The following is a 22,132-nucleotide window of genomic DNA, read 5'->3' as shown; positions in this document are numbered from 1 at the left end:
TCAGGATCTGCGAGGGTTGGTATGATAATTCATTCATGTGTTTAGCTCAGAGGTTCAAGGAAGCACTGGTAAAAGCTCAAGCAGAACTAACTTCTTCCTTGTCTGAATTCACAGGTCATTATTTCATCCATCCATCAATTACTCATGCTGTCAAAACCTGTTCACTGGCAATTCCATTGTGTACTTTAATGCAATTCCATTGTGTACTTTAATTCATGGCAACTTCCTTTGAACTATTTAAACTGTACAGTACCTTTGCCAAAACCAGCGCTCATCCACTCCGCCTATTCCTAGTGGACTCTGGACATCTATCTGGACTAGATTTGTCATGCATCACGTTTCCATTCCACACCATACACAATCATTTGGTTTTGTCGTGACATCGAGCTGAAAAGTTCTATGCTATAGCTAAGCAAAATGGACCTTTTTCCCAATCCAAATTTTACATCCCTGAACATAATTGGGTCAAATATATCACACCATTTATCTGTCAATTATATTTTATGAAGCAACTACTTCCACTTAATATTTCAATAAAACCGTCAGAGAGTGAGAAAGGACTTCAATTATGAAAATATTTCAGTTTTATTAAATTAAACTCGACATTCTTGACTAATGACATATTACTACTAAAATTATTACTTTGACCAACAACATACAAAACTAATAGCAAAAACTCAGATAAACACAGGGAAATCAAACCGATTCCACACAGGAAGGTCTTACTCAGAACCTTAATCTGTCCCTGGTTGTACTAGGAGGAGTTATTTGAAAACAACTCATTTTGGATGTTCTGCAAACTTTGCGAACCAAGCCAAATTGCCACCAGCTAATTGCTTTCAAAAACTCGCTGTCAAACTTGAAAAAGCATATTGAGGTAAACTGAAAGTTTATTATCAAGGGGTGTCGATGGTGAAAGACTAATTTAGACTTCAGACAAATGTTTTGAGTTTATTTTATTGCTACATGTAATACTTAGAAATGTCCTAGTACTGGCTAATCGTACAAGTACTGTTTGCTATGGCTAGGTACTTAGAGAATGCCATGGTTTGCTGGCAAGCAACAGGGCTGTGTCTTTGAAATTCAACTTTAGCCAAAATCTACATTTATAAATATCTGTTATTATTATTTGAATTAATATTATTACTGTACACAATATTTGTAAGTAACAATTATTTTGGGCCAGTTTTGCCATCTTACATCTGTGGCCCTCACACATTCTTGCAGCAAAGTTTGAATACACACTTACCTTCCAATAAAGGTTTAGTGATGACGCGCCATTGAAGCTGGACTTTTTGCACCATTCCAATACTGAGCTACTGGTAGTCATCGTATCTTCTACTCCATAAAACAAACATGAAAGGGACACTTGGATGAGCTCAACATTGGCACTTATGGTTTGCATGTAAAAATGAAAATGAAAAAAAATCAGTACCAAAATCAAAAATACCGTGACGATTGCTTCTCCACTTACACAGGCTGAAGCGGACAAGAGCATGAATGCGCACACGAACCCCGACTGGTTATATTTCTGACATTTAGCTACGCTAAACTCGTGTCAACTCTCAGGAGGCAGACGGAGACTGGCAGTGGGCAAGCAATCAGGGAAGCATGGAGCTTGCGCGTGGAGTACGTACGCATCTATCTCTCTCTCTCTCTCTCAGAGAAGACGCATTTATTTTGTCGGAGACATGCGCCAGGCTCTACCATTTGACTGTGTTTCATTAACCAAACGTAGCCGTATAGCCCTGCAGTCTCGTCACGTGATCATATTCAACTTTAGCTGCGGGAAAGAGTTGTTTTCGGATGAAACGGATCGAAAATGGCATGCATCAATGCCGACTGTGCAGACACAGAAGAGGAGATTCTTTAGGGAAAATATTTGTTTTTGCATGTTTTGTCACATACACACAGACTGAAACACACACAGACAGATACACGCACACACACATACAGTTTATACAGGTTCATGGGCTACTTTGTTGTTCTGCCTGTGGAGCCTGTTAAAAAAAAGTACAGGGGCTAAATGTTGTGCTACTTGTGCTTGCTTAACGTCCATCCATCCATTATCTGTACCGCTTCTCCTCACAAGGGTCGCGGGGCGTGCTGGAGCCTATCCCAGCTGTCTTTGGGCAGTAGGCGGGGGACACCCTGAGCTGGTTGCCAGCCAATTGCAGGGCACACAGAGACAAACACCCACACTCACAATCACACCTAGGGGCAATTTAGAGTATCCAATCAACTTACCGTGCATGTTTTTGGAATGTGGGAGGAAACCGGAGTGCCCGGAGAAAACCAGGCACGGGGAGAACATGCAAACTCCACCCAGGGAGGCCGGAGCCGGGATCGAACCCACGACCTCTGAACTGTGAGGCGGACGTGCTAACCAGTCGGCCACCGTGCCGCCTGCTTGCTTAACGTATTTCTTTTATTTATACTATTATTATTAGATTGTTTAAAATACTTTTACCTTAAGATTATTTTAAGTATTCTTTAATTAAATGTAATTCATTTTATTGATTGGATGGACTTTAATTTGCCTGAAGATGATTATTTTGTATTTTCGTCTGATTGAATGTTTTCTTTTAAAAAATAAATAAATAAATGAGACGTTGCTACAGTTACTCAGTACTTGAGTAGTTTTTTCACCAAGTACTTTTTTACTTTTACTCAAGTAATTATTTGGATGACTACTTTTTACCTCTACTTGAGTCACATTATTCTGAAGTAACATTACTTTTACTTGAGTACAATTTTTGTCCACTTTACCTACCTCTGAACATTAGCCCCTTACTGTCCTCCCAAGTCGCGTGCGTTGTCCGACACTGCTTGCAGCCGCCAGCTTCGGCGTGAGTGAAGTGGCGTGAGAGTGAGGTAAGACCTCATCGAACAAGCGTCAATGTTCAGTGAACAAAAAGTTCACCATTTCGGCTGTTACGCTCCAATACTGAGCTACCAGTAGTCATCGTATCTTCTATTCCATGAAACACACATTAAAGTGACACTTGGATGAGCTTAACATTGGCACTTATATAATAGGTTTGCATGTTAGCACAACAACATTAGCTCCTTACTGTCCGCCCAGCCTGCGTCTTCATGTCGCGGGAATGCCTCCCAAGCAGTTGCATGCATTGTCCGACACCGCTTGCAGCCGCCAGCTTCGGCGTGAGTGAAGCGGCGTGAGAGTGAGGTAAGACCTCATCGAACAAGCGTCAATGTTTAGCGAACAAAAAGTTCACTATTTCGGCTGTTACATTCCAACTTGGACGGCGTGTTGTTGGTCGAAAAACTGGGGCCGTTCCTCATCCAAATAAATGTGCACGTCTACTCATTCTCACTTCAGTCTCTAAATATCCTGACTTGTGTTAAATGCCTCGCCCGTCCTAACTGTGATCAGCAAAGAAGCAGTGTTTTTTTGTTTGTTTTGTTTTTTAGCAAAGAAGCAGTGTGCGCTCGTCCCAGCATAAATTTATGTAGCTCTGCTCACTTCCAAATTTCCACATTCTCATATAAATCAGCCACAGAGAGGTTAATCCTTTTGATATGTTGAAGTGGTAATTAGTAGGGATGTCCACATAAATTTTGGTGCCAATTGATCACCATTTTTGGACGTTATAAGCAATGAAAGTATAATGATTTCCAATAGAGGATTTGTAATCTGTCCGTTTAGTGACTCCGTCCGAACAAGGATAGAATGATAGGAGGCGCGGCTATTTTCCTCATTAAAAGTAGGCAGTTTTCAAGTCGTCACTTATTCCCTAATTTCTCCAAAATGAATGGATAAAATAGAAAATGACAACTCTTTTCATTTTCTTGATCAAAAAATAACTATTGTTATTCTATTAGGTGTCATGATTACAGTAAAAAGACAATTTACTATGCAGTTTAATAAAGCCAGTTGTTTGGTGCCAATATGGGTTTAACAAATTAAAATTAAAATCCCCACAAAAATCTTCACTATTTTTTATCACTTGACTAAGCATATAAGCTAGTTTTGAAAATACCAAGACAACATCCTGGAGTTTTGTAGACACATTTTAGAACTTCAATCAACTGTTAAACATTCCATTATCTTGTCCATGTCAACCCCTCCATCTTCAGTCGAGTTTTGTCCACATAAATTGCGACCCCACCTACTTTCCTGTTCATCCTATTCATTGTGAAGAATTCATAACCTTCCATTTCCACGCCTCTTATTTTCAAGACAAGTTTCTGACATTGCTATTATTTGGGATTTATTGTACTTAAGTGTTTTTTAATTTTAGCAAAGTTTTTATAGAGATTTCTGCTATTAAGTCCGTGTTTGTTTTGTTTTGTGTTTTTTTTTGTTGTTGTTTTTTTTTATTGGGGGGGATTACACCTTATTGTGCTGGTTATCCCAAGTTATTAGTCAGACAGCCAAATTACCATGCTACTGACCAAGGACATTGCATACTGTAATAACAGTGAGCAACATGTTGTGCGGTCAGTGGTGGTAACAGTAGTTAAGGATGGTTGTCAACAGCCTGCCCTCTGCCTGTACTGTGCCATACTGTATGCGGTACAAGAACATGGCTGTTTTTAAACAAGGCTTGTGTCACGTACACCATCCCCTGCCAGCTTGAGCTGACCAGCTGTGTGTGTGTTTTCCTGGCTACTATGGGTGATGCTGACAGACTGATTAGTTCCTGGCTATAAGAGAAATGCAGAGTAGCGGGCTGAGCATCCGCTCTGGACCAACAGCCTTCCTCCTGTATAGCACATGCCAACATACACACATTAATGTCATTTGTTTACATGTGCAACTTTCATTTGTGATTAGCAGGGGCAATTCAAGGATCAGTTTTACAGCTGCTGAGCTCACGGCAGGTCAACTTAAATATCATTTTTTGTGTATTTGAATGCAATTGCATTCTCACATTTGTGAAAAAGCACAAGTCTGTTTGTAACCATCAAACCTGATAAAGGCTGTCTAAATGTTGAGCCATAGCAAAAAAACAAAACAAAAGGAATGGATTAGACTTCTAAAACCATAACAGTAATTGTAACCCTAGGGGAAGACAACTCATTTTGATACGTCAGCACCTCTTCATACACGTTTGTTAAAATATTACATTTCAACCAAGTACTGTATGGTTATACATTCTTGCTTGTTTCAAAATGACACAGTAAAAAAAAAAAAAAAAAAAAAAGGGAAACAATTTGGGATGTTGGGATTCAATTTAGTGGTGGTTAAATACCACTTCCCCCCGGTTGGCACGGTCGACGGCTGGTTAGCACATTGGCCTCACAGTGCAGAGGTCAAGGGTTCGAATCCGGGCTTCGGCCTTCCTGTGTGGAGTTTGCATGGTCTCCCCGTGCCTGCGTGGGTTTTCTCCGGGTACTCCGGTTTCCTCCCACTTTACCAAAACATACATACATAATTGAACACTCTGAATTGTTCATTGTGTGACTGTGAGTGTGAATGGTTGTTTGTCTATGTGTGCCCTGCAATTGGCTGGCAACCAGTTCAGGATGTACCCCGCCGACTGTCCAAAGACAGCTGGGATAGGCTCCAACCTGCCTGTGACCCTTTTGAGGATAAGCAGTTCAGATAAAAATCAAATAAAAGGGCTATAAATGCCTATTAAGGTAAGTCATACCTGCTCACTTCAACTTTTTGGGAAATACGTTAAAGCCAGCTGTGCTATCAATTAATAGATTGATAGCCCAGGGGCCTACGGAAGTCGAGGGCCTATCAGAATTAAAAAAAAAAAAGACTTTTCTGTCAATCACTTTACATTCTTACCATGAACTGACCAAGCCACAGGCGATTCTGTGCAACGTCGTGGCCGTCGAGAGGGTCACTTACTGCTGCAGTACACGAAGTCCGCTCTAGGGGGCCTATCAGAAGGCATTAACTTCCACATTATTCTGTGATTTGTTTATTTGTCTGCCAATCATGTCATCATGGCATCCGCGGACCAATCACACATGTGTACGATATACTATGACAATTTTCAGCCAATTACCATGTAGAGGAAGTTCCCGTGACAGAGCTCCGGACGTCACGTGACTGATCCCCGCGCGGATTTGTTTAAGCAGCCAAGATGACAGGACGGTACCTGGTGGCACCTAATCAGTAAATATTCTGTCAAGTGAAGACGCATCTCACTTTGATAAAAAGGACATAATGAGTGGACAGGTTGGAATATCACAGATGCACCAGGAGTGCTTTTTCAACAACGGCAGATGCACTGGTGAGTCTTTGCGAAGTTGTCTTGTCTGGGTTTACGGGCCGTGTGGACTGAATTGCAGGGCTCGAAGCTTTTAGACAGGCATACTAACAGGATCAACCATGCAGATTCCCTCGGAGCTTGGGCTGGCCAGCGGACGGGCGGCTGTGGTGGCGGCCGCTGTTATGCCCGTGGATGGATGGGGAGCTCGCCTGCGCAACCCTGGCGCTGGAGAGTAAGCGCGACCCCCGTGTTGGGGGAGCCGTCCGCTTGTCTTCTTTTGGAATCCTGTAGAATGCTCGCCCCTTCTTTTGCTTCCTTTTCTACCGTTGTCAAAGTTTGGCGTTTACGTTAAGATAATGGCAAGTTTTCGACCCTGCCAAAATGGCCTTGTTTGTATTTGGAGCAGGGCATTGTGTTGTTTGTGTCCGCAGTTGTTTGTTATATCAGTATAGTACTATTAAAATATATAATTTTTTAATTCATCGAAGTGATTGGGGAATGCACTATTGGTTTATAAAAACTATAGGGTGTGAGTCTTTTCATTTTTGTGCTATTCTCTTTGTATGAAATGTATTAAATGCATAAATGTGCATGCTGATCTGTTTGTCAATGTTAAAAAATGACTTGAGTATCTCAGAAAAGTCCTTTTTCCCTGCACTGAGCAGCGAACAATTACAGTGTTTTCGATGGCAGCAAATGTTGCGTTCACATCAGAGTTTTCGCCAGGGTTTGTTCAATGTTGCAAATGTTCGCAAAACGTTCGCCAACAGTTTTATGGATTTTTCTTGTCGCAAGGAAATTTTGAACATGTTCAAAATTCCCTTTGCAACAAGAAAAGTATAGGTGAACGTCCGATGAATGTCTGACAACAGTTTGGCAAACATTTACGACCTGGAACGAACTCTAACGTGATTTTTATACCTTCACCAACAGTTGGAAATGCTTGGGATAGGGGCTTTAGAGTCGGGATGCGGGGGCCTGTAGTTGAGGGTTAGCCCCGGGCGCTATGAGTAGGTAAATGCTGAGACAGCAGTTTCAGCATTCACTCACGACGTGTCAGTGTAGGAACAAACATAATTGCTTATGAAGAGCTGTCACACAATTAAAGTCAAAGAATATCCTAAGTAGTGTATGGAAATTGACAGAGATCGTCACTTTACCCTATTGTGCCGATCCGTCCTCCATCCGCGACATGGGCACCCTTCTGTCATTATCCCTCCGTCCTTATTCATAAAAAGAATCATCCTCCAGCCCTGTCCGCCCTCGTACTTTTAAAGAGCTACCGTCCTTACATTTCATGAGTCCGTCCCCTCCGCCGCCCAAAAAAGAACCAAAAAAAAAAACCATCCCAAAACGTCCGCGCATGACTTTATTTAAAGCTCATTAGCTGCCTAATTTCCTATGCACATCCACTCACCGGCCGAGAGTATCATGAGTGGATTGAATTGTTTACAACTGTTTAAGTGTCACCCAAGATAGCATATCGCCTGGGGACATCACGAGAATATTTAAGATTGCATTATAATGCAATACTATTGTGTTTTATTGCATTAACTTTTGCGTTGTAATGCAAGATGTTTGCAGTTTTTATTGGGTTATTTGGAAATAAATATAATTGCAAAATAACGCAATGTTATTTTACGAGGAGAACAAAAGACTTCCACTTGCGAGTCATAGCTTTAAAGAGGGAAAATCAACCCAAACTTATTTTTTTCAAGAATGTTTTATGCAGGCCCGCTAGTTGAAACAAGGCATTCTGATTAATATTGTGTTTGTGGAATATGAGATAAGCAGCAGATTGCACCAATTTTTAACCATGTCAGGGGGCTGCCATTTTGTCACTTCTGTCAACTGAAAATGACATCACAACTGCTCAAGTAACGACCAATCACGGCTGAGCTTCAGAAAACAGGTCAGCCTTATTCCACAAACGCAATATTTATCAGAATGCCTTGTTTCAAACGAGTGGGCTTGCATAGAATATATTCTTGAAAAAATATGTTTGGGTTGACTTCCCTTTAACAAAATTATGGACTATTCATCCCCACTAATCTAAACACGGCATTCTGATTAATATTGCTGCCTCGGCTTCAGAAAACAGGTGAGCTGTGATTGGTTGTTAAAAGAGCCCTGGACAACTGTGATTTTCAGTCAACAGCGAGATGGCTAAAAACGGGTGGATTTTGCTGCTTAACTCATATTTTATATTAATCATATTGCCTTGTTTCAACTAGTGGGTTTTCATAGAACATATTCTTGAAAAAAATATGTTTCGGTTGACTTCCCTTTAAGTGTACAGCGGAGCTGGCATGAGCACGAACTGTCAAGTTTGGAGAAGGACAAGGACATACTTCGCATGCAAAGGAATAAGGTTTGTACTCAATGTTAACAGTTAGTTCAAACAAAATAGCTATCCACCTTTTTCCTCATCAGTGAAATGGGCGTCCAATGGCGTAATCCATGGTGTTACATGTGTTGAACCACTAGAGGGAACACTATGCCTGTGAGAACATTATTGCTGCGAACGCACATGAAAAAGAGCACTCTACAGTGTGGTGCAGGCTGAAGTAATGGTGGCTCCATGGTGTCGCAGAAGAGAACAGTGGTCTTTCTTTTTAAGAAACGTAACGCCACACGTCAATGGGTACTTGACCCGGTGAGGGGCGATTACAGGGACGGACAAAAACCTACTTCCGTCCTTGCTTAGTCCGCCCTTTTTTAAAAAAAAAAAGTCTCCTTTGTCTGGTATGGACGGATGGACCGTTCTGTCCCTGGGATGGAAAGCCCATCTCTCCAAATTGAATGGAAATTTAGATTGAGAGAGAGTTGGGAGTTAGTTATCTCACTGCAGGGTGTGAACACGCACAAAAGTACGTGTGTGCGCAAGTAACAAATGTTGGTTTTTTTGTCAGGGTTGACAATACACAGTAAAGTGCAGATTTGACCTGTGGGCATTTTTAGCCCATTAATTTTGATTCAATGGGGATTTGTTAATTTCATTTGTTCTGTAACAAAATTGTGTTTATGCGTTCACTCAAAATCAGACTTTTCTCTGTATTCTTTTTGTTGCAGAATTTATGATCCCACCATATTTGTCGGCATGTACTATAATTTGTTTTAGAAGCTTTTGTATGTTCAACCGCTGTACGTGATTAAAAGACACTTTTGTTGGCATATAATTTATTTCAAAATACAAATATAATTTATTTCAACATACAAATCCCTTTCTCCTTAACGCGTCTCTAGGTTCTAAATCTAGGTTACGGAAAGATGACAATGACATGTTTGACGCCTGTGATCTTCCTACTTCTCTATATAAGTGGCATTTAAACGTATCATAGGAAAATGATGACTGCATTATGTTCTGCTCCGGTTATTATTTATTATCATATTTTTTATTGATGTCAGGCAAGCTCAGACTCAACCAGTTACAGTAAAACATTTTATTCAAAAATGATTATTTGTTCTGAAAATAAGATCCAGTGATATATAGAAAAAAAAAATCAATCAGGTTAAAGTGCAAAAATAAATTTCTGATATACTGAAATGCATCCGTACAAAAATAACATTGGAATGTTACATTGAAATGGAGGAAAATGTGCTAAGATGGCTTTTATCCTTCTCACTTGCAGAATAATTTGTGTGACCATATCTTTGGAATACAAGTTTCTGCAGTGCAGTATTTGGAATGAGCAGCCACAGTGTTTTTTTTTTTTTTCATTGTATTGCTATTTCACATTCCACATATCCACTGGGGTCTCTGTCAAGACAACTCTAATAACTAGTCATGCACTTCTTCACAAAGGCTTATTTCTGTATCTGGTAAGAAATTGCTGGTGAAAATGTTAATCCTTGAGCAGCGTTCCCACAGAAGTGGAAGAAATAGGAGGTTATCCTAACAACAAGTGAGATTGTATTTGAAAGTCTTTGGTTGTTCATTGATTATTGTATTTGGTCATACTGAACTGTATATATCCAGTGTCCCTGTCCCTTCGCTTGAAGAAAACATATCATTTAATCTTGGCTGGCTTCAGTTCCTTGACTTGCATATGTAATGTTTTGTGGACAGCCAGTGTCCTGGATTGACAGAAGCCTTTCCCACACTCTTGACACTTGAAGGGCTTTTCTTTGGAATGAATGTACCTGTAGAATAGAAAACAACATTGATTGCAGTGTTATCAATAAGAACAGCTTTATTAGTCATGTCTATCTAAATTTTGATCAACCTCATTATTGTTATTAGTTTTGTCTATACCAAAACTAGCCACATATTTTTTGTGTCTTTTTTTTTGTCTAGTGGGCCCAAATGAATACCAGATCAACACCCAGAAAAACCTCTTAAAGCCACATACATAGTTGCATGCTTTTTAGTAGGCTTATCATGTGTGCTGCTGTGAGACCACGCATCACAGATGATTGAAGTCCACAAAAAGAACAGAGAGAGAGAGAGAGAGCGAGAGAGAGAGAGAGAGAGAGAGAGAGATTTAAAGTGCCATTGCTCCCATTATGCAACTGTTGCCAGGTAAATAAGGGGGTAGGTAACAGCAGATCATTAAGTTAACTAATTAGATGATAATATTTTTTCTGTCGGAGTTTGGAATGTCCAACTGCACCTTATGTCACATGCTCATCAAAAGATGTCAATGTTTACTTTCCCACTAACAGCGGAGACTTGTGCTATATCATACAATGACAGCGTAATTATCTTTCTTAGCCTTCTAAATTAGCAATTGAATACGGGCCAACTTAAAGTTAACTATTGAAGTTTGCAGTCGGAATCGCTGATGGAAGCCCGTTTAAAATCAGAGGCTGACTGCCCATAGACGGGTACTATTTTTTCCCTATATATATATATATATATAGCCATTCTTCCGAATTGGTTGAAATTGCTGTCCCACATTGAAAATCAAATTTTAAAAAACAATGAATTGTTCAGACCTTGCATATTTAGTCATCTTGTTATAATCTATTTTCCCACAAGACATGAATTGAGATACTATTAAACTGAGTGTATAAAAAGTCAATTTTTCTATGTCACTTCGTATTGGGAGGTGGCTATCCCAATCTCTAACTCCATCCATCCATCCATCCATTAGTGCCGCCCCTCTCTAACTCCTGAATTTCAATTCATGAAAAAAAAAAATGTAGAAGATTTTTGCCAATTTACAAAATACTTTACTTTAATAGAACATGTTGGTTGCTTTTAAATGTATTGTGAAAGATTTATATTGATTTTGAGGATTTTCTTTCAAATTAGAAGTTTTTATGAAAAAAACCTGTCCCAACTTTTCATGTCACTACCGAAACGCAAAGAGTATTTGTTGTAGGCAGGGCTTGGTTTTAGCCACATCCCCAGAAATTTCACCAGTAAGAGGCATTACCTTCATGTTCATCACTGGCCACATTGTGCCTAGCATTGTTGAGTATTGTTAACAACTATCATAAAACGTCACAACCGAAACGGTCACTACCGAAACGTTTCGGTTGTGACATAATGGTTTCGGTAGTGACAATACGTTTCTTTTTCAATAAAGTAAGTTTTAAATAATATAATACATGGATACATATGTCATACATAGATCTTTCTGATATTAACAATATTCTATTCCATCCATCCATCCATCCATCCATTCTCTCCCGCTTATCCGAAGTCGGGTTGCGGAGGCAGCAGCTTCAGCAGGGAAACCCAGACTTCCCTCTCCCCAGCAACATCTTCCAGCTCCTCCGGAGGGATCCCAAGGCGTTCCCAGGCAAGCCGGGAGACATAGTCTCTCCAGCGTGTTCTGGGTCGCCCTCGGGGTCTCCTGCCGGTGGGACATGCCCGGAACACCTCACCAGGGAGGCGTCCAGGAGGCATCCTAATCAGATGCCCGAGCCACCTCAACTGGCTCCTCTCAACACGAAGGAGCAGCGGCTCGACTCTGTGTCTCTGACTCTGGCCGAACTTCTCACCCTATCTCTAAGGGAGAGCCCGGACACCCTGCGAAGGAAACCCATTTCGGCCGCTTGTATCCGAGATCTTGTTCTTTCGGTCATGACCCACAGCTCATGACCATAGGTGAGAGTAGGAATGTAGATCGACCGGTAAATTGAGAGCCTCGCATTTCGGCTGAGCTCCTTCTTCACCACGACCGACCGATACAGGGTCCGCATCACAGCAGACGCTGCACCAATCCGCCTGTTGATCTGCCGTTCCATCTTACTCTCACTTGTGAACAAGACCCCAAGATACTTGAACTCCTCCACTTGGGGCAGAATCCTATCCCCGACCCGGAGAGGGCACGCCTCCCTTTTCTGACTGAGGACCATGGTCTCAGATTTGGAGGTGCTGATCTTTATTCAGACCGTTACACACTCGGCTGTGAACCGCTCCAGCGAGAGTTGGAGATGTCGGCTTGAAGAAGCCAACAGTACCACATCATCTGCAAAAAGCAGAGATGCAATACTGAGGACACCAAACCGGACCCCCTCGACACCTCGGCTGCGCCTAGAAATTCTGTCCATAAAAGTTATGAACAGAATCGGTGACAAAGGGCAGCCTTGTCGGAGTCCAACCCTCACTGGAAACAAATCCGACTTACTGCCGGCAATGCGGACCAAACTCTGACATCAGTGGTACAGGGACCGGACAGCCCTTATCAGGGGGCTCGGTACCCCGTACTCCCGAAGCACCCCCCACAGAACTCCCAGAGGGACACGGTCGAATGCCCTCTCCAAGTCCACAAAACACATGTAGACTGGTTTGGCGAACTCCCATGCACCCTCGAGGACCCTGCTGAGGGTGTAGAGCTGGTCCACTGTTCCACAGCCGGGACGAAAACCACATTGCTGCTCCTGAATCCGAGATTCGACCTTCCGACGGACCCTCCTCTCCAGCACCCCTGAATAGACCTTACCGGTCAGGCTGAGGAGTGTGATCCCTCTGTAATTGGAGCACACCCTCCGGTCCCCCTTCTTAAAAAGGAGGACCACCACCCCAGTCTGCCAATCCAGAGGCACTGTCTCCGATGTCCACGCGATGTTGTAGAGACGTGTCAACCCCTCAACATCCAGAGCTTTTATGAACTCTGGGCGGATCTCATCCACCCCCGGGGCTTTGCCACCGAGGAGCTTTTTGACTACCACGATTACTTCAACCCCAGAGATAGGAGAGCCCACCTCAGAGTCTCCAGGCTCTGCTTCCTCAGTGGAAGGCGTGTCGGTGGAATTGAGGAGGTCTTCGAAGTATTCTCCCCACCGACCCACAATGTCCCGAGTTGAGGTCAGTAGCACCCCACCTCCACTATAAACAGTGTTAATGGTGCACTGCTTCCCTCTCCTGAGATACCAGATGGTGGACCAGAATTTCCTCGAAGCCGTCCGGAAGTCATTTTCCATGCCCCCCCGAACTCCTCCCACACCTGAGTTTTTGCCTCAACAACCTCCAGAGCTGCATTCCGCTTGGCTCCGGAGTCCCGCAGGCCAAAAAGTCCCGATAGGACTCCTTCTTCAGCTGGACAGCATCCCTTACCGCTGGTGTCCACCAGTGGGTTCGGGGATTGCCGCCATGACAGGCACCGACCACCTTGCGGCCACAGCTCCGATCGGCCGCCTCAACAATGGAAGCACGAAACTTGGTCCTCTCGGACTCGATGTCCCCCACCCACCCCGGGACGTGGGAAAAGTTCTGCCGAAGGTGGGATTGAAACTCCTTCTGACAGGGGATTCTGCCAGACGTTCCCAGCAAACCCTCACAATACGTTTGGGTCTGTCGGACCGGCATCTTCCCCCACCATCGGAGCCAAATCACCACCAGATGGTGATCAGTTGACAGCTCTGCCCCTCTCTTCACCCGAGTGTCCAAAACATGCGGCCGCAAGTCCGATGATACGACTACAAAGTCGATCATGGAACTGCGGCCTAGGGTATCCTGGTGCCAAGTGCACATATGGACACCCTTATGTGTTCGTTATGGACAATCCGTGATGGGCACAGAAGTCCAGTAACCAAGCACCGCTCGGGTTCAGATCGGGGGGGGCGTTCCTCCCAATCACACCTCTCTAGGTCTCACTGTCATTGCCCACGTGAGCATTGAAGTCCTCCAGCAGAACGATGGAGTCCCCAGGTGGAGCCCCCTCCAGCACACCCTCCAAGGACTCCAAAAAGGGTGGGTTCTCTGCACTGCTGTTTGGTGCATAAGCACAAACAACAGTCAGGACCCGTCCCCCCACCCTCAGGCGTTGGGAGGCTACCCTCTCGTCCACCGGGGTAAACCCTAATGTACAGGCGCCAAGCCGGGGGGCAATAAGTATGCCCACACCTGCTCGGCGCCTCTCACCCTGGGCAACTCCAGAGTGGAAGAGTGTCCAACCCCTCTCGAGAGGACTGGTACCAGAACCCAAGCTGTGTGTGGAGGTGAACCCGACTATATCTAGTCGGAACCTCTCAGCCTCACACACCAGGCTCGGGCTCCTTCCCTGCCAGAGAGGTGACATGCCATGTCCCAAGAGCTAGTTTTTGTTGCCGGGGATCGGACCACTAAGGTCCCTGTCCTCTGCTGCTGCCCAGCTCACACGGCACCCAACCCCTTTGGCCCCTCCCATCAGTGGTGAGCCCATGGGAAGGGGGACCCACGTTTCCTTTTCGGGCTGAGCCCGGCCGGGCCTCATGGGTGCAGGCCCGGCCACCAGGCGCTCGCCATCGAGCCCCACCTCCAGGCCTGGCTCCAGAAGGGGGCCCCAGTGACCCGCGTCCGGGCGAAGGAAAACGTGATTCTTTCTATTCTATTCCATATTTTATCTTAATTTGAAGGGAAAAATATAACCGAAACAGTCACTACCGAAACATACAGAAAAGTTTCAGTTGTGACATAATGGTTTCTTTAATGAAAATATGATGTTTATTTTTGAATAAAGTAAGTTTTACATAATTCAATACATAGATACATATGTCATGCATAGATCTTTCTGATTTTAACAATATTCTATTTAATATTTTATCTTAATTTGAAGGGAAAAATCAACCCGAAACAGTCACTAACGAAACATACAGATAGGTTTCGGTAGTGACTTAATAGTTTCGGTAGTGAAAATATGATGTTTCTTTTTTAATAAAGTAAGTTTTGAATCATATAATACATAGATACATATGTCATACATAGATCTTTCTGATTTTAACTATATTCTATTCCATATTTTATCTTAATTTGAAGGGAAAAATAAAACCGAAACAGTCACTACCGAAAGATACAGAAAGGTTTCGGTTGTGACATATTGGTATCTTTAATGACAATATGCTGTTTATTTTTCAATAAAGTAAGTTTTACATAATATAATACATAGATACATATGTCATGCATGGAACTTTCTGATTTTAACAATATTCTATTTCATATTTTATCTTAATTTGAAGGGAAAAATCAAACCGAAACAGACACTACCGAAACATACAAATAGGTTTCGGTAGTGACAATATGATGTCTATTTTTGAATAAAGTAAGTTTTAAATAATATAATACATAGATACATATGTCATACATAGATCTTTCTGATTTTAACGATATTCTATTTCATATTTTATCTTAATTTGAAGGGAAAAACACCAAAATGCCAAAAAGCCTAGCAGAGACAAAGTACAGGCGAAGTGTTAGAATGACCCAGTGAAATCCAAAGAATATTTAATAAAGGAGAGAGAAAGAAATGAGAGATTGAAGTAAGAAGGAAAGCTGAAGTCTACCAATAAATTATCCAGCAGAAAGCAAAGGAAAGTCAGAAGAGCATGGAGGAAAAGACAAGACCACCGGATGTCTCTCAAAAAACACAAAGAGAGGGAACATACATACAGTGAAATATATGTTTCAAAATTGTTTGTCATTCCAATTAAATTTTCATTTGGAAGGTGAAACCACAGTTTTTCAATGATGAAGAGCCCTGTGATGGACAGGTGACCGGTCCAGCGTGTACCCTGCTTTTGCCCTAAGTCAGCTACGATCAACTCCAACTCCCCGCAACCCTGAGTACAGTACAAAGCACTAGAAAATGGAAAAAATAATGTTTCATTGGTTATAATACGGCGGCACGGTAGTCGACTGGTTAGCACGTCCGCGTCACAGTTCAGGGGTCGTGGGTTCGATCCCGGCCCCGGCCTCCCTGTGTGGAGTTTGCATGTTCTCCCCGTGCCTGCGTGGGTTTTCGCCGGGTACTCCGGTTTCCTCCCAAAAACATGCATGGTAAGTTGATTGGACACTCTAAATTGCCCCTAGGTGTGATTGTGTGTGTGGATGTTTGTCTCTGTGTGCCCTGCGATTGGCTGGCAACCGATTCAGGGTATCCCCCGCCTACTGCCCCAAGACAGCTGGGATAGGCTCCAGCACGCCCCGCGACCCTTGTGAGGATAAGCGGTACAAATGATGGATGGATGGATGGATGGTTATAATACACGTTAAAAATTAAAATATAGCAAAAGTAGTTAATTGATTACAATGCTACCCTCACACAAAGAATTATTCCAACAGCAGCAACAATATGGTCACATCTGAAATTTTGCAATCACTACCAAAAAACCTGATTTTTTTAACAAAAATAAAAAGTATTGAATTATTAAACCAACAGTTTTTGATAATGATTGTTTAAGGGTATGTTTGTTTTAATTAATGATGACTTTTGAACTTTCTACATTTTACAATGAAAAATAGCATATCAATTTTGATTCATTTCAGAAAAACTACTATTAAATTCTGTTAAAAATTCATTTAGATTGATTTTGATGTCAAAACCATGTATATTAATTTATAAAAATACTTTGTAGAGGGGGGAATGGAAAAAAATATTAATTGGCTAGTAGAATTATTTTTATTCTTCTGTAATTGTGTGTTTCGGTAGTGACATTATAGGGACAGGCAAGATATTTGGGAAAAGCTAGAAAATATGATTGGAAAATGAACTGTACTTTTACTATATTTGTGCCATTAGATATGGTGCAACATGAATACAATAAAAGTTTTTCTGAAATAAAACACAAATTTCACACATTTTCCAACTCTGAATTTGAACCAATTCAGTAGAATGGCCCATATATGTCTGTCAGTTGTCTTTTGCAAGGAAGACGCCAGAAGAAATACATAAAGGCAAACCTATATTGTAACCCGCTGTACCACGGCCTCCGAAGATAAGAAAGAACAACTTTTAAGGATTACACTACCAATGTGTGTGTATATATATATATATATATATATATATATATATATATATATATATATATATATATATATATATATATATATATATATATATATATATATATGTGTGTAAATATATGTATATATATATATATATATGTGTGTGTAAATATATGTATGTGGTAAGTGCCATGAATGTTAACCTTGATAAAGAGGTCAACAGAAGCATAAACAAATCAGGCAAATACACTGGTAAATATAGAGATTATCTAAACACATTTAGTCAACACCTGCGATTAATATCTAAACATCAAGCATGCAACTCAATACAATGCACATAGTGCAAAGTATTTTGTAAGCATAGAAAACATCAGAGAACAATCTGCAACACAAAACAACTCTGTGGCCAATTCAATTTCTTCTTGTATATAGAAATATCAAACCAGCATATGAAAAATTACTGTAACTGTCAAACACATTTCAGCCACTTAAAATATACAGAATATTGCCAGACTAGTAACGCAACATTCCCTCTCTTGCACAGCATTGTTTTATTAAAGTGTTCCGAGACACGATGGCGAACCATTAAATCGCTACTGTGCATGTTACTCAGCAGGTTATTTGTAGGTACAAAGGAGTGGGTGGGTTTGACAATGTAACCAAATTGATTTAGCTGGGCCTTGATTGGTCAAGAGGCTGAGGGTGGATCTCAATTCACCTCACAGCTTGTCACTCCACTTATATTAAAAGACATTGAGCCGCAATGAAGTGAAATGAAATGTGCCCAAAAGCCTCTGTAGCGTCCTGCAGACTGTTTGCGATAGGTTTTTAATTTAATAGCAGAGTGTAGTGTTTACCTAGTCAGGCGGCTGCCCAATCAATGTGTAGTGTATTGTACACTGACGGCATCTGATGCCGTGACTTCCCACGGCATTATTGTGAGCATATAGGATATGGGATATTTACAATATTGTTACATCCCCATATTATACATAGGGAAGGTTACTTTAAAATGTATTACAGGTACTAGTTACTTGTTAAAAATGTAGTTATTAACATAATCAAACCATCCATCCATCCATTATCGATACAGCTTTATCCTCTTGAGGGTCGCGGGGGTGCTGGAGCCTATCCCAGCTGTCTTCGGGCAGTAGGCGGGGTACACCCTGAACTGGTTGCCAGACACTCGCAGGGCACACAGAGACAAACAAACATTCACACTCACAATTACACCTAGGGGCAATTTAGAGTGTCCAATCAACCTACGATGCGTGTTTTTGGAATGTGGGAAGAAACTGGAGTACCCGGAAAAAACTCACACAGGCATGGGGAGAACATGCTCCACACCTCCTCCACACAGGAAGGCCAGAGCCAGAATTGAACTCAGTCGACCACCGTGTGCCCAACATAATCCAAGTACCATATTATTAAAGTAATGTAACTTGATTGCCAGAGGTGGGCATTCCGATCCGTCTATCCGACTATGACAGACGCCCATTTTTGCTCACGATCGACGGGAAACTTTAAAAAGTCGACAGACTAAGGACGGAAGTGGGTCCATCTGTGTAATCATAACTAACCTGGTCAAGTCCGAACGGACCTCACAGCCCATTATTGACAGACGCCCGTTTTGCTGAAGAGAGACGGAGACGTGACGCTGACTGCATTTGGCTGTATATGTACAGCAGGTGGCGGTATGCACCAAAGAGAGAATCATTAGTTCCTCGGACTGACCAAGTCCCTTAGCAAATTGCTTTGAATACAAATACAGTTTTACAGAGAACTTCTTGTGAGTTAAGTTTTACATTTCTAATTTTATTTTTGGAAAGAGTGGGGTTAGGAGGTTGTGAAATGATATTTTTTTAAGCTGAGCCATGATTGGTCGTTTCTTTACCTCCACACTGCAAATTGTCCAGTGTTAAAAGTTTGGGGACAATGTTAAAAACATTTGCCACACAACTCAGTAATAAAATGGCCTGTGTAGCTAGAGTGATGAGCTAAAAAGTTCATGTTGACATTATTTTTGTCCATGGAATTGTAACACCCTTCCCCAATCTGGAAGACAAGGCTTATTGAGTTGAAAAAAAAAAAAAAAAAAACACTTACACTGAGAGATTAAAATGGGTGTGTCATCTGAATTTGACCGTTTGCTGTTTGAAATTGATACCACGCCCTTACATAATGATTGAAGTTGACTGGTTAGACTTGAGACTATTTTATTCAGCATCACTTTACTCCTCGCTTGGATGGAATCAAACTTCCATAAGATAGGCAAAACTTGCACATGATGGTATTTGATAGAAAAAAAAAAAGCGCCATAACTTGGTTTCCACTTTCATTTTTTTATTTCAAGGTTTAAGACAAATTGGCCAATAGTTGTATTCGTTTGACGTCACATGGTCACATGGGCTACATGGCCAACAGAGTTCATTAACATCTTTTAGTTGAAGCAGGGGTAGGCGGCTAGAGTGATGAGCTAAAAAGTTCATGTTCACATTATTTTTGTCCATGGAATTGTCATACCCTTCCCCAATCTGGAAGACAAGGTTTATTGAGTTGCAAAAAAAAACAAAAACAAAAAAAAAACCTCTACGTTTTAAATTATTTTATTAGCTAGAGTAAGTCTTGGCTGGTTAATGACGCACATACGGCCGCTATCTTGGGTGTGTTTTCTCGATTGAATTCTTTCGTGCCCCCATAGCATTTAACAATGTTTTACGCATCTTGGTAACTTGTTGCACTGTTGGTGTTTGAACTAAGAACCAGGGGACAAAAAAGGTGCTGTATCAATTTGTTTACTTTACATCAAATCACGGGAGAAGATTTGCAGGGTTCCATGAAAATGTTCATAGCATTGTCAAAAGAACATGGACTCCATACACATTCTCTTTTAAGATGCATCAGTCAACTGGCGTTCACACATGGTTTCTAAATATCACAGAAAGTGGACTCCCGCTAATAGTTGCCATGTAAACAAAGTGCCTGTTCCGGTGACTTGACACCGTCTGATTCGAGTCTGCAAATTACAATTGGATTTTTAATTTGCCATGCCCACTCATACAAATGCCTAATTACCACCCATTCGTGCACTAACATCGAATACACCCCCCCCACAAACACAGAAAGTGCATTCAGAAAGTATTTTAGCTTTTGCCACGAAGCTCAAAATTGATCTGAGGCACATCATGTCAACCAAAAATTCTGGCCATGAAAGACATCTGACTTTTCAGTTTAAGACACCCAAAGGGGTAGTAGTGACACTAGCCACTCCTTCCTAGGCACATGGTAGCCCACCTGGAGTATGCCAAAAGGCACCTGAAGTACTCTCAAGCTATCCATCAATCCATCCATTATCTGAGTTGCTTATCCTCACGAGGGTCATGGGTGTGCTGGAGCCTATCCCTGCTGTCTTCAGGCAGTAGGTGAGGTACACCCTGAACTGGTTGCCAGCCAATCGCAGGGCACACATAGACAAACAACCATTTGCGCTTACAATTACACTTAGGGACAATTGAGAATGTTCAATCAACGTACTATGCACGTTTTTGGAATGTGGGGGGAAATCAGAGTACCTTGAGAAAACCGGTGCAGGCATGGGGAGAACATGCAAAGTCCACACAGGAAGGCCAGGGCAAGATTCAAACCCACAGCCTCTGCACTGAGGCGGACATGCTAACCATTCTATCACCATGCCGCCGACTCTCAGGCCATTAGAAAGTAAAATATATGGTCTGATGAGACAAAGATTGAACTCGGTGAATGCCAGGCGTCTTGTTTGGAGTAAACCAGGCACCGCTCATCACACAGTTGAGCATGGTGGTGGCAGCATCATGAAGTGGGGAGAATTTATAGGAACTTTATAACAATAGATACTGGGAGACAAGTCAGGACTGAAAGATGAATATAGCAATGCAAATGGACATGCAGGCTGAAAACCTGATCCAGAATGGACCTCAGGACCTCGTACTAGGGCAAAGGTTTACGTTCCAACAGGACAATGATGCTAAGCACACAGCCAAGACAAAGAAGGGGTGGCTTTAGGATAACTGTGTGAATGTCCGTGAGAGGACCAGCCAGAGTCCAGATTTGAATCCGATCAACCGTCTCTGGAGAGATCTGAAAGTGGCTGTGCAGAGAGTGTATGTGAAAGAATGTGAGCGAGAGTAAACCCCAGCAGGTTCCAGATTTGCGGCCCTTCTATTTCGCTGATTCTTTTTTTTTGTCCAGTTGTAACTCAGTTTTGTTCTGTTTTTGTTATGTAATTCCACCTTTTGGCCACTGGTGGTGGCAAACCATTGTGTTGTACACTGTGTAAATTTGAAAGAAGAAAAAAAACAGGAAGTGTTTCAAACGGTCTCATTTTAAAATTTTTAAAGTGATTATTGAATGTCTCAAACATCAATCCTGCCTTCAGAAAGCAACGACTGTTGTGTCATTTTATAATATAAATCTTTGGGCATGATTATAGATGTATATTGGGAGATGAAAATTTATGTTTGTTAGTTTGGAAAAAAAAGGGATTTGTTTACTGTAAATACAGAGATTGGTACACTGCTACATTGTACAATATTTTATCCATCCAAGCATGTTATCTATTGCTCTTCTTGCTTTCCCTCAAAATATTAAATGTATTTAAAAATGTTTGAATCATTAAATGTTTTAAAAGACCTCCAAAAGATAAGGAGCATAAATGCTTACATGCTTGGGGAGTATTTAACTAGGGTATTTCTTCATCACAGATTTTACTTATTGCAGGGTTGATCTGGATCAACCCTGCGAT

The 22,132-nt window shown here is 41.7% G+C and overlaps 1 protein-coding gene and 1 long non-coding RNA gene across 2 annotated transcripts in view; one reads left to right on the top strand and one right to left on the bottom strand.

The window, feature by feature from the left end:
* Nucleotides 1-3,075: 3,075 nt before the first annotated feature.
* The window catches only part of LOC147137953 (uncharacterized), a 27,956-nt gene continuing 8,899 nt past the window's right edge, over nt 3,076-22,132 (top strand). Inside the window, exon 1 of the long non-coding RNA XR_015089332.1 lies at nt 3,076-3,190. This is a non-coding gene — a long non-coding RNA (uncharacterized LOC147137953). The remainder of the gene's footprint in view (nt 3,191-22,132) is intronic.
* osr1 (odd-skipped related transcription factor 1) overlaps nt 9,626-22,132 on the bottom strand; it is a 24,624-nt gene continuing 12,117 nt past the window's right edge. The window contains exon 3 of the mRNA XM_086049698.1: nt 9,626-10,340. Coding sequence (XP_085905824.1) covers nt 10,208-10,340 — 133 coding nt within the window. The 3' untranslated portion in view covers nt 9,626-10,207. The remainder of the gene's footprint in view (nt 10,341-22,132) is intronic.

The sequence above is a fragment of the Filicampus tigris genome, chromosome 13 (genome assembly GCF_054856515.1).
Source record: "Filicampus tigris isolate MCC_2025a chromosome 13, RoL_Ftig_1.0, whole genome shotgun sequence".
Classification (NCBI taxonomy): Eukaryota; Metazoa; Chordata; class Actinopteri; order Syngnathiformes; family Syngnathidae; genus Filicampus; species Filicampus tigris.
Note: the sequence above shows the minus strand (reverse complement) of the source record. Positions and strands in the feature narration are given on the sequence as shown.